We start from the raw sequence: 15,542 nt of genomic DNA on the forward strand, positions 1-15,542 counted from the left end.
CATAGTGGTTTATAACACCAGTTTAACCCTCTACAGTCTGGGTGAGTCACTACCCTTCATAGTGGTTAATAACACCAGTTTAACCCTCTACAGTCTGGGTGAGTCACTACCCTTCATAGTATTTAATAACACCAGTTTAACCCTCTACAGTCTGGGTGAGTCACTACCCTGCACTGTCTGTGTAACTTTAACCATTATGGTGGCTTATTACACATGCTGTACATTGTCTGTAGGAGTGACTACCCATCACGGTGTCCATATTACTATAGCTTCAGACTCACAAGGAGGGGTCTCAGTGTCACTCGGACTTGTAGTTGGAGGCTGTCCTAATATGGCCTTCAGACATAGGTGGTGTGGGTTTCAAGTTTGGGGAAGCTAATTTCCACCACAAAAATGCATTTAATAGTAAAGCATTCCTCACATTTGCAAACGTATGTAAGACGGCCTAATATTCCTAATGTGAATAATAAATTGAATAGTCATCATTTAGGCTAATAATATAACTCAATCACAGTTCGCAAAAAATACTGTTCAATGCAGCGTGTAGTGGCGTAGAGAAAGCCTAGGCTATATCGGATACATTTCTTTTTCTGCACAGGAAAATGTTGGTGTCACCATCTAATCTGTTTCACCTGTCTTTGTGATTGTTTCCACCCCCCCCCCAGGTGTCGCCCATCTTCCCCATTATCCCCTGTGTATTTATACCTGTGTTCTCTGTCTGTTGCCAGTTCGTTTTGTTCGTCAAGCCTACCAGTATTTTTCCCCTTGTTCCTGTTTTCTTGTTTCCTGGTTTTGACCATTCCTGCCTGCCCTGACCCTGAGCCTGCCTGCCATCCTATGACTTCACCCCACATATCTGGATTACTGACCTCTGCCTGCCCTTGACCTGTCCTTTTTTCCCTTTTGCCTGCCCCTGTTCGTTCGAATAATAAACCTTTGTTATTTCGTCACTGTCTGCACCTGGGTCTTACCTTAAACGTGATAGCTGGCCTTTTTTAAACACATTTCATGCAATTCTAATACACTATATATACAGTGCCTTGCGAAAGTATTCGGCCCCCTTGAACTTTGTGACCTTTTGCCACATTTCAGGCTTCAAACATAAAGATATAAAACTGTATTTTTTTGTGAAGAATCAACAACAAGTGGGACACAATCATGAAGTGGAACGACATTTATTGGATATTTCAAACTTTTTTAACAAATCAAAAACTGAAAAATTGGGCGTGCAAAATTATTCAGCCCCTTTACTTTCAGTGCAGCAAACTCTCTCCAGAAGTTCAGTGAGGATCTCTGAATGATCCAATGTTGACCTAAATGACTAATGATGATAAATACAATCCACCTGTGTGTAATCAAGTCTCCGTATAAATGCACCTGCACTGTGATAGTCTCAGAGGTCCATTAAAAGCGCAGAGAGCATCATGAAGAACAAGGAACACACCAGGCAGGTCCGAGATACTGTTGTGAAGAAGTTTAAAGCCGGATTTGGATACAAAAAGATTTCCCAAGCTTTAAACATCCCAAGGAGCACTGTGCAAGCGATAATATTGAAATGGAAGGAGTATCAGATCACTGCAAATCTACCAAGACCTGGCCGTCCCTCTAAACTTTCAGCTCATACAAGGAGAAGACTGATCAGAGATGCAGCCAAGAGGCCCATGATCACTCTGGATGAACTGCAGAGATCTACAGCTGAGGTGGGAGACTCTGTCCATAGGACAACAATCAGTCGTATATTGCACAAATCTGGCCTTTATGGAAGAGTGGCAAGAAGAAAGCCATTTCTTAAAGATATCCATAAAAAGTGTTGTTTAAAGTTTGCCACAAGCCACCTGGGAGACACACCAAACATGTGGAAGAAGGTGCTCTGGTCAGATGAAACCAAAATTGAACTTTTTGGCAAAAATGCAAAACGTTATGTTTGGCGTAAAAGCAACACAGCTGAACACACCATCCCCACTGTCAAACATGGTGGTGGCAGCATCATGGTTTGGGCCTGCTTTTCTTCAGCAGGGACAGGGAAGATGGTTAAAATTGATGGGAAGATGGATGGAGCCAAATACAGGACCATTCTGGAAGAAAACCTGATGGAGTCTGCAAAAGACCTGAGACTGGGACGGAGATTTGTCTTCCAACAAGACAATGATCCAAAACATAAAGCAAAATCTACAATGGAATGGTTCAAAAATAAACATATCCAGGTGTTGGAATGGCCAAGTCAAAGTCCAGACCTGAATCCAATCGAGAATCTGTGGAAAGAACTGAAAACTGCTGTTCACAAATGCTCTCCATCCAACCTCACTGAGCTCGAGCTGTTTTGCAAGGAGGAATGGGAAAAAATGTCAGTCTCTCGATGTGCAAAACTGATAGAGACATACCCCAAGCGACTTACAGCTGTAATCGCAGCAAAAGGTGGCGCTACAAAGTATTAACTTAAGGGGGCTGAATAATTTTGCACGCCCAATTTTTCCGTTTTTGATTTGTTAAAAAAGTTTGAAATATCCAATAAATGTCGTTCCACTTCATGATTGTGTCCCACTTGTTGTTGATTCTTCACAAAAAAATACAGTTTTATATCTTTATGTTTGAAGCCTGAAATGTGACAAAAGGTCGCAAAGTTCAAGGGGGCCGAATACTTTCGCAAGGCACTGTATATGGCTGGATACATTAGCAGAATAATTTTTTATATGACAAATTACAGAGTAGCCTACTCTGCTGACACTGACAAACAAATCAATAAAAACAACGTCTGATCCATATAATCGGCCTATGAAAACAGGAGAAACAAATATTATATGGCGTCCATCTCACCTGGAGGAGTGTCATGGATCCCTCCGGAACTTTCATTACGCACACCTGGCCCTTATTCCATTTGATTAGTAATTGTATAAGTGTGCCTTTTGTTAACCATTGTCCTGTCGATTATTGTTACAATGTCCGTTGGTCGTGTGCTGTGTTTTGGCTTTCGTGCCACGTGGATTGTGCAGATGATTACGGGTCTCGTCCCGTGTGGTATCATTGTGTGATTGTGTATTTATTCGAGGTACTCCTCGCTCTTTTGTTTGGGTTTCTACCCTGTGTTTTGTATACGTGTTTGTTTGGTCTTCGTCCCCGTACTGTAATTTGGGAAATAAAAATCAGTATTACGCATTCCTGCGCCTGTCTCCTGATCCATTTATACCAAGGTGACAGAATAATCTACCATTGAGGGAGACAGCGGGAATGGCCCGTCCAACGATGCTGCGACTGGTCCGTCCAGCGCCGCCGCAACTTCGGCAGCTGCAACTGGGCCATCTGACGACACAACTTCAGCAGCTGCAACCGGGCCGTTCCGACGACGCAACTTCGGCAGCTGCAACTGGGCCGTCCGCCGCCGCAACTTCGGCAGCTGCAACTGGGCCGTCCGACGACACAACTTCGGCAGCTGCAACTGGGCCGTCCGATGACACAACTTTGGCAGCTGCAACTGTGCCGTCCGACGACACAACTTCGGCAGCTGCAACTGGGCCGTCTGACGACACAACTTCGTCAGCTGCAATCTCTACTGGTGCAAATAAGATCGGCTACTGTTCGCTCAATTAAGTTGAGAATTTTGATAACTAAAATACAGTTTGGAGTCTTTGTATTGTAATCTCTTCACAACAATAGCCATTTTCTTTTCAAACGGTTTTTCCGCAATGTTGTTTTTAAATATTGTGATATGCCATGGCCGGGTCTCTCTGCTTTTCACTGACAGTCGCAACTCAACAATCATTTATTTGGTTTATTTATTAAAAAAAAAAAAAAAATTATGATCCTCTGTGGCTAAATCATGCTTTCTGGTACAGTAGCCTATTTTGAATATTTGATTTACTTCGGTATAGACAGGAGTAAGCTAATTAGGCTGCATAATTTTGGGCATTTTAATTTATATTTACTTTAGGGAAATCTTAGCTTCCCTTAGCCTTATGGATGCGCTGCCTATGCCTCCTAATCAATTATAATAACTGCCTTTAACATTCATGAGAACATTCCCAGCATCGTAAATAACCATGTAAAAGAAGAATATTTAAAACTAAAACACCAGCCAGCTTCTGTAACAGCCAGCCACTGTTACAGTAAACAGCACACCAAAATGGCGAGAATCAAAGTAGTGACCATATGTTTAAAATATTCAGATTGTATGCAACAGCTGTGAATGGCTTATTAGCTAGGGACTTCCACCAAACTGCCAATTAGCTAAGATCCCTCACACTGAAACTGCCCCCCCCCCTATAACCTCCTACCTTAATGCTATTGCATTATTTATTGTACATCAATGACAGAACACTTGGCATATTTGACAGAGGAATTTCTTATTTGAGTTGTGTTAATTATTTATGCAAATGTTTGAGTTGTTATTTCCCCAGCATAGGTCAAGGACGAAGTTAAAGACATTGTGTGAACATGTTTTCTTTCTCTTAGCCACATAGTGAAATAATACTCTTTCTGTCCAGCAGCAGCTTATAAGAGTCTCTTTTTAATTAATTTCCATTTCCCATCTAGAAACATACACTGAGTATACAAACGCTATGAACACATGCTCTTTCCATAACATACTGTAAACTGACCAGGTGAATCTAGGCGAACTGGGCCAGGCGCACCAGTTTGTGTCAAGAACTGCAACGCTGCAGGGTTTTTCCACACTCAACAGTTTCCCGTGTGTATCAAGAATGGTCCACCACCCAAAGGATATCCAGCCAACTTGACACAACTGTGGGAAGCATTGGGAGTTAACATGGGCCAGCATCCCTGTGGAACGCTTTCAACACCTTGTAGAGTCCATGCCCTGACGAATTGAGGCTATTCTGCTGGCAAAATGTATAAAACATTTTTTTTTAAATTGAGCCTTTATTTAACTAGGCAAGTTAGTACCTGGGGGTGCAACTCAATATTAGGAAGGTGCTCCTAATGTTTGGTATACTCAGTGTATTACCTTGACATCGCTATCTGCTAATTATAAATGAAAAAAACAACAACATGACGGGGGTCAATCTCACCATCAAACTCAGCTTGGCCGACTCCAACAATGATGATAGACATTGGAAGCTTAGCAGCCTGCGGAGAACAAACAAAGAGTGACGAACAAAGAAGTAGATGTGATATTGTCAACATTCTGACAAGGTGTTTTTGAGTTCTTACGTGGGCAAAAGCTTAAATCATTAAACGTTCATACAGGAAGTTGTCTTTGTTTAGTGTATTTTGCAAAATAAAAATAATTGATCCCCAAAAAAAAAGATTCTGAAGAGGGCTGATAAAAAATATTTACAAAAAAAAACCAGTCACAAACCCATCTGACACCCTCAAACAATGCAGTTGTTCCCTATTGAAACTGTGTGTATTGTATTGGGTTTATTCAGTGACACAGTAGCAGTGCTACTTCCTTCACAACAGTAGACACCAGTCTGCTAATCCTGTCGCACAGGGCAGCAAGATACAAGGAGGCCATTGGACGAAAGACAAAAAAAATGTGCATTGCACAGAGAAGATAACCGAAACACTGCATTTGCTGACAATTCCCTGCTTGCTGCTCACACTGTTCAGCTCAGCTCTAATTGATCAGTCAGTCTGGGGAAATGCATCAGAATTGCAAAAAAACTCAGAACGATTTGTCCATATCCAGCAGAATTCTCTGGAGGTTGAGAAATACATTCTCTTTAGCCATGTGTGGATGTATTGCTGCCACAAGGAATATCAGTTTTACACTAGACCATTTTAAAAGTAAAAGATTTGAGTCAGTCATGGAATATTTTGTCTAGGCAAACTACAACAGTATAGCCAACGTAATAGTAAACGGTAGAATGTACAAAATAGCATAGGATATTGTCCACAGTGTTAATACAGTGTGTTCTGTAGAGAGCAAGTACAGAGGAGGAGAACACAGCAGAGCCAAAATGCTTACAGTGCATCACTCCCTCCCAACAGTGAAATACACTTCCACCATCTCTTATTTAGGGTGCCTGGTAAAGCAGCATAGTAAATGTCAGGGACGCTACTTTCACTGGGGATGGGACGCTGCTTTAAACCAGCTAATTATGAACGGGTGCTTTGGAAGCGAAAGACGATGTGCGTGAGCTGGCATCAATGAGCTGGCATCAATGAGCTGGCATCAATGATCTAAAATGCCCTGCACTGTACACTGTAACTCTTACTCCTCTCTGCTTATCTGAACTGTGTCTCTATTCCACTACATTAACGTAACAGGACCAATCTATGATTTATCCTCCTGCCACCACCACCCAAAGTTTGATGCTGCAATATGTTATATTGGGAGTTATACGGTGAAAGCTCTGTGGTATGAATTAATGATAAATGCCTGTGGTGAAAACACATTCGGATGTGGAGAAGATGCAGTGTGTGTGTGTGTGTGTGTGTGTGTGTGTGTGTGTGTGTGTGTGTGTGTGTGTGTGTATGTGTGTGTGCATATGTGTGTGCTCCTTCTCTCGTTCTCTCTCTCGTTCTCACTCTCCCTTTTTCACTTTCTCTCACACGGAAACTTAACATTAACTCTTAATATTCATATTTTTCTATTTAATCAACACACCTGTATCAATAAACGCCACATCATATTTTCATGAAGACTGAACCACAAACATACATTATTTCGTCAAACCCAGGGGATCCTACTCCAGCAAGCTGTTGAAATACCATCTATTTTTGGACTGCAAAAATAATTGCAAACCCAATAGTTTGATCTCTACCTGTCCCTGGCTGTAATAGTATTTTCCGGCCTGCAGAAGCAAACCTGGAAGTTTCTAAAATCTTTAAAATATTCATGAATTTTATTCCAACATCCTCTCTGCATGACAAACCAGTCAGTAAGGCAGCACTTCCCCCACCCTCCCCTGTGAGGGGTTGGGTATAAACTGCCAACACATTGACCGCATTCCAAATGGAAGCCTATTCCATATGTAGTGCACTAGTTTTAAGCAGGGTTCATAGGGCTCTGGTCAAAAGTAGTGCACTAAAAAAGGAATATGGTGCAATTTGAGACACAGATATACAGTGATGTAATAGTGGCCCAAATGAATTATGGGCCATGGTGATTCTGCTGTTCTGCCCTGACAGAAAAGGAAGAGAGTAGGCCCTCCTGTATAAACCACTGCCCTTAGTGGAGAGTTAAGTTAAAGAGAGATATGTGAAACATCAAAGACAGGGGTTGGAGCTAATATTTAGCCCAAAGGCTGGCCTGGTAAACGGGCGGGCGAGTGGGGGACTGGAGGGTAAGGTGGACTCCAAAGAGACATGCTAAACTAAATCGGCAGGACAGTATGGACGAGTTCAAAGAAAACAATTGGAGAAGACAACTGACAGCAGCAAAGGATTCAACTCCAAATAAACAAGTAATTCAGTCTTTTGTGCATGTATTGAGAATAGTGATTCTAGTTGACAGGACTGTAAATGCGATGGCAGAACACAGAAAGCAGGGCCAAGGCAGCAGGTTAGAAGGCTTGGTTGAGTCAGTTGAGGTTGGTTAGAGGTAGAGCCTTGGCTGATACAGGAAAGAAGACTTGGTTGAGTTAGTTGAGGTTGGTTCGAGGTAGAGCCTCGGCTGATAGAGGAAATAAGACTTGGTTGAGTTAGTTGAGGTTGGTTAGAGGTAGAGCCTTGGCTGATACAGGAAAGAAGACTTGGTTGAGTTAGTTGAGGTTGGTTTGAGGTAGAGCCTCGGCTGATAGAGGAAATAAGACTTGGTTGAGTTAGTTGAGGTTGGTTAGAGGTAGAGCCTTGGCTGATACAGGAAATAAGACTTGGCTGAGGCAAGTTGAAAAGAGGCAGGTTGGAATGCTGAGACAGGTACAAATTATTGGCGGAGGCAGGTTGGAAGGCTGAGACGGGTTAAAAGGCTTGACTCGGTTGAGGCAGGTTAAATGTCTTGGCTCGGTTGAGGCAGGTTAGAAGGCTTGACTCGTTCAGGCAGGTTAAAAGGGTTTGCTCGGTTGAGGTAGGTTAAAAGGCTTGGCTTGGGTTGAGGCAGGTTAGAAGCTTGGCTCAGTTGAGGCAGGTTAAAAGGCTTGGCTCGGTTGAGGCAGGTTAGAAGGTTTGGCTCGGTTGAGGCAGGTTAGAAGCTTGGCTCAGTTGAGGCAGGTTAAAAGGCTTGGCTCGGTTGAGGCAGGTTAGAAGGCTTGGCTCGGTTGAGGCAGGTTAGAAGGCTTGACTCGTTCAGGCAGGTTAAAAGGGTTTGCTCGGTTGAGGTAGGTTAAAAGGCTTGGCTCGGGTTGAGGCAGGTTAGAAGCTTGGCTCAGTTGAGGCAGGTTAAAAGGCTTGGCTCGGTTGAGGCAGGTTAGAAGGTTTGGCTCGGTTGAGGCAGGTTAGAAGCTTGGCTCAGTTGAGGCAGGTTAAAAGGCTTGGCTTGGTTGAGGCAGGTTAGAAGGCTTGGCTCGGTTGAGGCAGGTTAGAAGGCTCGGCGGACGCAGGATAGAGCAGCAGACAAGATCTTAAAAGGAAGGTGTGGCTGTTCTAATGGTTTGACTAACAGTCGCAAATTCCCTTTAAACCCAGTCTGCTGTGACGTCAGAGGTTAGAGGTCATCAGAGGTCAAGATGGCGTGCTGCTCCCCCATTGAACAGTAGACACACTCTGTGTATTCCCAAGGCCAGAGATACAAAGTGGATTCAAGGGGCTTTTCGTGAACAAACAAACAATTTTAGAAGCCCACAAACAAGCGTTAATGTAAAGTACAGCGCTATTATAAACTAATTGATGTTCCTATATACAAAAACTTAAGTTGGGTCAAACAAAAATAAAAGAACATCCAAACAACAGCGAAACAACTTGAGCAGATAATAGAACTGAACATCGGACTACTTCTTCAAAGCAGCAGAAAAACATACATTGACTTTGGCTTGAAGCTAGCTGAGGTAAAAAGGTGCTATAGTGAGTTACAGTAAAAGCACCCGTAAAGCAGAGAGGGAGAGAAAGAGGGAAAAAGAGAGAGAGAGACAGGGAGACAGAGGGCAAAGGAGGATTATGGGTAATGGGAGCATCCAGCAGACCACTCACGTTGACAATGGCCTCCTTGGTCTGGGCCATGTCTGATATGACTCCGTCTGTGATGATGAGCAGGACAAAGTACTGAGAACCGTCTTGTACGGCCGCTGCGTACCTGGGAGAGAACAGAGCCACAACAAGTTAGGGGCTCAAAGATAAGATAAGAATTGCCCCCTTCCAATACTGATGATGACATACCGGGACATTCTAGAAGTCATTGGAGCAGTAGATGTTCAGTAACATAATGCAGGGCCTAACTAAATTGGTTGCGCTGAAGATCTGCGCTGAAGACTGACATTTAAAGGGATACTTTTGAGATTTTGGCAATAAAGCCCTTTAATCTATACTGAACAAAAATATAAACGCAACATGCAGCAATTTCAAATAGTTGACCGAGTTACAGTTCATATAAGGAAATAAGTGAATTGAAATAAATTCATTAGGCCCTTAATCTATGGGTTTCACATGACTGGGAATACAGATATGTGTCTGTTGGTCACAGATACCTTAAAAAAAGATAGGGGTGTGGATCAGAAAGCCTGTCAGTATCTGGTGTGACCACCATTTGCCTCATGCAGCACGACACATCTCCTTCGCATAGAGTTGATCAGGGCTGTTGATTGTGGCCTGTGCAATGTTGCTCCATTCCTCTTCAATGGCTGTGCGACGTTTTGGCGGAAACTGGAACACGGTGTCATCCAGGTCGATCCAGAGCATTCCAAACTGCTAAATCGGTGACATGTCTTGTTAGTTTGCAGGCCATGAAAGAAATGGGGCACTTCCAGGAATTGTGTACAGATCCTAGCGACATGGGGCCGTGCATTATCATGCTAAGACATGAGGTGATTGCGGTGGATGAATGGCACGACAATGTGCCTCAGGATCTTGTCACAGTATCTCCTCGCATTCAAATTGCCATCGATAAAATGCAATTGTGTTCGTTGTCCGAAGCTTATGCACATCCCATAACTTGAGACATATTGTGTTGCACATTTTAGAGTGGCCTTTTATTGTCCAATGGCACAAGGTGCACCTGTGTAACGATCATGCTTTTTAATCAGTTTATTGATATGCCAGGTGAATGGATTATCTTGGCAAAACGTGTGCACAAAATTTGCGAGAAATAAGAAATGCTTTTTGCGCATAACATTTCTGGGATCTATTTCAGCCCATGAAACATGGAACAAACACTTTACATGTTGCGTTCAACACTTTTGTTCAGTGTACCATGTTCTATGTAGTACTTCTCCTGTCCTATCCGGTGTCCTGTGTGAATTTAAGTATGCTCTCTCTAATTCTCTCGTTCTTTCTCTCTCTCGGAGGACCTGAGCCCTAGGACCATGCCTCAGCACTACCTGACATGATGACTCCTTGCTGTCCCCAGTCCACCTGGCCGTGCTGCTGCTCCAGTTTCAACTGTTCTGCCTTATTATTATTTGACCATGCTGGTCATTTATGAACATTTGAACATCTTGGCCATGTTCTGTTATAATCTCCACCCGGCACAGCCAGAAGAGGACTGGCCACCCCACATAGCCTGGTTCCTCTCTAGGTTTCTTCCTAGGTTTTGGCCTTTCTAGGGAGTTTTTCCTAGCCACCGTGCTTCTAAACCGGCATTGCTTGCTGTTTGGGGTTTTAGGCTGGGTTTCTGTACAGCACTTTGAGATATCAGCTGATGTACGAAGGGCTATATAAATAAATTTGATTTGATTTGACTACATTGACCAGGAGTGAAAGGGGAGGAAGGGGAGACAATCCTACAGGCAGGTCCAAATAGGAGAGTAGAAAGGGGAGGTGTTCCATGGAATAGCAGAGCTTCTCACGTAGCCAACTGTAGAGAGAAAGTATGGTGACCAACAACAATGACCCATGCAGTGAGATATCAGCTGATGTACGAAGGGCTATATAAATACATTTGATTTGGATTTGATTTACTTCCACCCGGAGTCAGATGAACTTGTGGATACCATATTTATGTCTCTACGTCCAGTATGAAGGAAGAGGTAGTTCCGCGAGCCAATGCTAACTAGCGTTAGCACAATGACTGGAAGTCTGTGGCATCTACTAGCACGCTTCCAGCCATTTGTGCTAACGCTAGTTAGAAACTTCCTTTAAACTGCAGGTAGAGACATAAAAATGGTATCCACAAGTTCAAATCCAGAAGTATTCCTTTAAAGGTCATTTCCGATTGAGCCGACATCTTCAGCGTTTACCATGAATGCAGCCTCCGAGAAAGTGAGAACGTATACCTTTCAATGTAAATCGCACTGCAACGGGGATCTTCAGTGCTACGGATAGAGGCGGTAAAGAGATCCATCGAACTCGACCAAAACAATGAAAATGCCATGGCAACACCACTCACACGTCCCCCGTGGGGTAAAGATTCAGAATCTCCTCATTGCCCCACATCAAAATTGTTCATACAGTACAGATCTAGGATCTTATTTTATTTTATTTTAAGTTCTCCTGCAACAGGGTGATCAAATTAAGATCCTATATCTGTATGGGTATATCACACTAGGTTGAGGTAAACATCGGAGTATAATGCTTGTTTTGATGTCAACCCCATCGTCACCAATGAACTGCATTTGATTTGATTTAAAAATGTCTTCAAGTTCCACCACCAATTTCTATATGGCTAGCTATGCTACCAGCTTATACGAATGGGAGTTAGCATTTAGCAGACATATATCCAAATCGGATTTTAGGAACCAGATTGTGGGCCTGTTAGAACACAAAAATGATCACGAATTTGACAAATGTCCACTTTGCATGATTATTTCTAATGTGCGCTATTGACAGCATCCTTGTTCTTTCCTCTCACGGTCTGCTTTCCAATGGTCTCCTCACCGCATGTATGAATCGAGCCCTAAAAGCTGATCTCTAACTCTGACCTGTCAAAGACACACACACACACACACACACACACACACACACACACACACACACACACACACACACACACACACACACACACACACACACACACACACACACACACACACACACACACACACACACACACACACACACACACACTGTGACTTCTAAATCTCTGAGGCCCAGTGCTTGTGATGAGCCACATCATAGACTCAGCAGTGTTCTGTATGTAAGTGACCTAGATTCCATCACCCATCCCTAGCTGTCCATAACATGGAACATTTACTCATGTGTTTAAAATTGCAAACCACTGTATTTCTGTATTATTTTTAGAGTTATTATTGATTGCCAGGTGGGTTTATGATTTGACCAGGGGCGGTGTATATTAAGCCTCTCAGAGGCTAGGATCAGCTCCCTCCTGTCCAGTGTAATCTGATTCATTATGATCTAGGATCAGTTCCCTCCTGTCCAATGTAATCTGATTCATTATGATCTAGGATCAGTTCCCTCCTGTCCAATGTAATCTGATTCATTATGATCTAGGATCAGAACCCTCCTGTCTATGTAATCTGATTCATTATGATGTAGGATCAGAACCCTCCTGTCTATGTAATCTTATTCATTATGATGTAGGATCAGAACCCTCCTGTCTATGTAATCTTATTCATTATGATGTAGGATCAGAACCCTCCTGTCTATGTAATCTTATTCCTCGTGATCTAAAAGGCAAAACTGATCCTAAATCAGCTCTCCTACTGTACTCTGATCCTGATCTTTTTATTGTGACTAGAGAAGAGGAGACAACAGAGACACATCCAAGCGCTCATTATGCCAAAGTTAAGGACATTTTGACATTTCAGCCGGACCTCTGGGGGTTGTTGTTGAGCCCTTTCTCCTGCTTTCTAATTTAGCTTGTCAGAAGATTGGCTCGCTGGAGTCTGGAGCTGACACTTTAAATAAAGACAAGGAGGGGTTCAGCATCAGAAGGATGGTGTGTCCCCATGTGTGGGTGTGTGTCCGTGAGCGCGAGTGTGTGTTTGAGTGAGAGGAGGTCAGACAAACACAGACTTGAGAAATTACTGTTGTTATGGAGATTAAAGGGACATCTAGCCTCATCAGGGGCCCACCAGGTCCCAGATCTGTTTGTATAGCCGACTCTTATAACCAGGTCCCAGATCTGTTTGTGCTGTATAGCTGACTCTTATAACCAGGTCCCAGATCTGTTTGTATAGCCGACTCTTATAACCAGGTCCCAGATCTGTTTGTGCTGTTGTATAGCTGACTCTATTAACCAGGTCCCAGATCTGTTTGTGCTGTATAGCCGACTCCTATAGCCAGGTCCCAGATCTGTTTATGCTCTATGGCCGACTCCTATTGTAATGCCAAACAACAACTATAGCATATGGTTAAGACGGTATAAAAATATCTGGAACCAGGATACCTCATGCCAATTAGTTGGATTTCCAACAGGATATCGGGACGATACCAGTATTGTGATACTCGTTAGTATTGAGGCAAGGAAACAAAACCCAAAGAGAGTTGAACTTGTTTAGGAAAACAGCCGGAATGTTGGAAACAAACATCATTGTGATGTCATCCAGAGTCACATGTACAGTGTCTTCAGAATGTAGTCAGTCACACAATGCCGACTTTTTCCACATATGCTGTGAATTAAACATGGATTAAACTGAGATTTTGTGTCACTTATCTACACACGATACCTTGCATCGCTGCATCACTACTTGGTATGGCAATAGCACCATCCTCGATCCGTACATCACTGAGGCCGAGCATACAGTGCATTCGGAAACTCTTCAGTTGGACTTTTTTCACATTTGGTTATTCAGTCTTTTTCTAAAATGGATTTCTTAGATTTGATTTATTTTAAATAAATAAACTGTAATATCACATTTACATAAGTTTTGAGACCCTTTACTCAGTACTTTGTTGAAGCACCTTTGGCAGCGATTCCTCTTGGGTATGACGCTACAAGCTTGGCACAGCTGTATTTGGGGAGTTTCTCCCACTCTTCTCTGCAGATCCTCTCAAGCCCTGTCAGGTTGGATGGGGAGTGTTTCTGCACTGCTATTTTCAGGTCTCTCCAGAGAGGATAGATTTAAGATTAAGGTTTAAGTCAGACAAGTCAAACTCTGGTTGGTTCACTCAAGGACATTCAGAGAGTTGTCCCAGAGCCACTCCTGTCTTATCTTGGCAGTGTGCTTAGGGTCGTTGTCCTGATGGAAGGTGAACCATAGCCCCAGTCTGGGGTCCTGTGCGCTCTGGAGCAGGTTTTCATCAAGGATCTCGCTGTACTTTGCTCCGTTCATCTTTCCCTCAATTCTGACTAGTCTACCAGTCCCTGTCGCTGAAAAACATCCTCACAACACGATGCTGCCACCACCATGCTTCACCGTGGGTATGGTGCCAGGTTTCCTCCAGATGTGTCGCTTGGCATTCAGGCCAAAGAGTTCAATCTTGGTTTCATCAGACCAGAGAATCTTGCTTCTCGTGGTCTGAGAGTCCTTTAGGTACCTTTTGGCAAACTCCAAGCAGGCTGTCATGTGCCTTTTACTGAGGAGTGGCTTCTGTCTGACCACTCGACCATAAAGGCCTGATTGGTGGAGTTCTGCATAGATGGTTGTCTTTCTGGAAGGTTCTCCCATCTCCACAGAGGAACACTGGAGCTCTGTCAGAGTGACCATCAAATTCTTGGTCACCTTCCTGATCAAGGCCCTTCCACCTGATTGCTCAGTTTGGCCGGGCGGCCAGCTCTATGAAGAGGTTAGGTGGTGCCAATATTTTTTCATTTAAGAATAATGGAGGCCACTGTGTTCTTGGGGACCTTCAATGCTGCAGAAATTTGTGCCTTGACACAATCCTGCCTCGGAGCTCTACGGACAATTTCTTCAACCTCATGGCTTGGTTTTTGCTCTGACATGCGTTGTCAATTGTGGGACCTTATATAGACAGGTTTGAGCCTGTCGAAATCATGTTCAAGCAATTGAATTTAACATAAGTGCACTCCAATCAAGTTGTGGAAACATCTTAAGGATGATCAATGGAAGCAGGATGCACATGAGCTCAATTTTGAGTCTCATAGCAAAGGGTCTGAATACTTATGTAAATAAGGTATTTCTGTGTTTTCTTTTGAATACATTTGCACAAATTAAAAAAAAACAGTTCCGCTTTGTCGTCATGGGCTATTGGTAGATGGGTAAAAAAAAACAGACACTGAATATCCCTTTGAGTACCCTTAAAGTATGGGTTGCGGACCTGTTAATGGTAGGTCGCGACATGTCAGAGTAAATGTATAATAATTTTATTAATTACAGGAATTGATTTTGGCCAAATGCAACTGCACTCTCTGTTCAGTGTGCACTCTGCTTAGCAGCGGTGTCTCTGCTCAGTTTGGCAGCTGTGTGAGTGGGTGGAAGATTCCAGTGTGCTTCACGGTTTACCGGATCTGTTTCCGGTAGTTTTCACTCCACGACTCACACGCTGCAGTGCTTTTGTTCATCAGCAGATGATGCGCTGTCAGCCACTGGCTTGTCATTCCCACTCGTCATCACTCACCGCTGTCATCGAATGGACTCAAGCTAGCAACAAGTTCTGACTGAGCTCAATTGTCATGAAACGCAAATACAGCAATG

The 15,542-nt window shown here is 43.2% G+C and overlaps 1 protein-coding gene across 2 annotated transcripts in view; it reads right to left on the reverse strand.

Moving 5' to 3' along the window:
* Positions 1-15,542, reverse strand: part of LOC139368978 (copine-5-like) — a 185,444-nt gene that overhangs the window by 3,575 nt on the left and 166,327 nt on the right. For both annotated transcript variants that reach the window (XM_071108513.1, XM_071108512.1), the window contains 2 exons: positions 9,025-9,127; positions 5,022-5,079 (listed from right to left, as the gene is read on the reverse strand). In XM_071108513.1, coding sequence (XP_070964614.1) covers positions 5,022-5,079; positions 9,025-9,127 — 161 coding nt within the window. The remainder of the gene's footprint in view (positions 1-5,021; positions 5,080-9,024; positions 9,128-15,542) is intronic.

Source organism: Oncorhynchus clarkii, chromosome 16 (assembly GCF_045791955.1).
Source record: "Oncorhynchus clarkii lewisi isolate Uvic-CL-2024 chromosome 16, UVic_Ocla_1.0, whole genome shotgun sequence".
Classification (NCBI taxonomy): domain Eukaryota; kingdom Metazoa; phylum Chordata; class Actinopteri; order Salmoniformes; family Salmonidae; genus Oncorhynchus; species Oncorhynchus clarkii.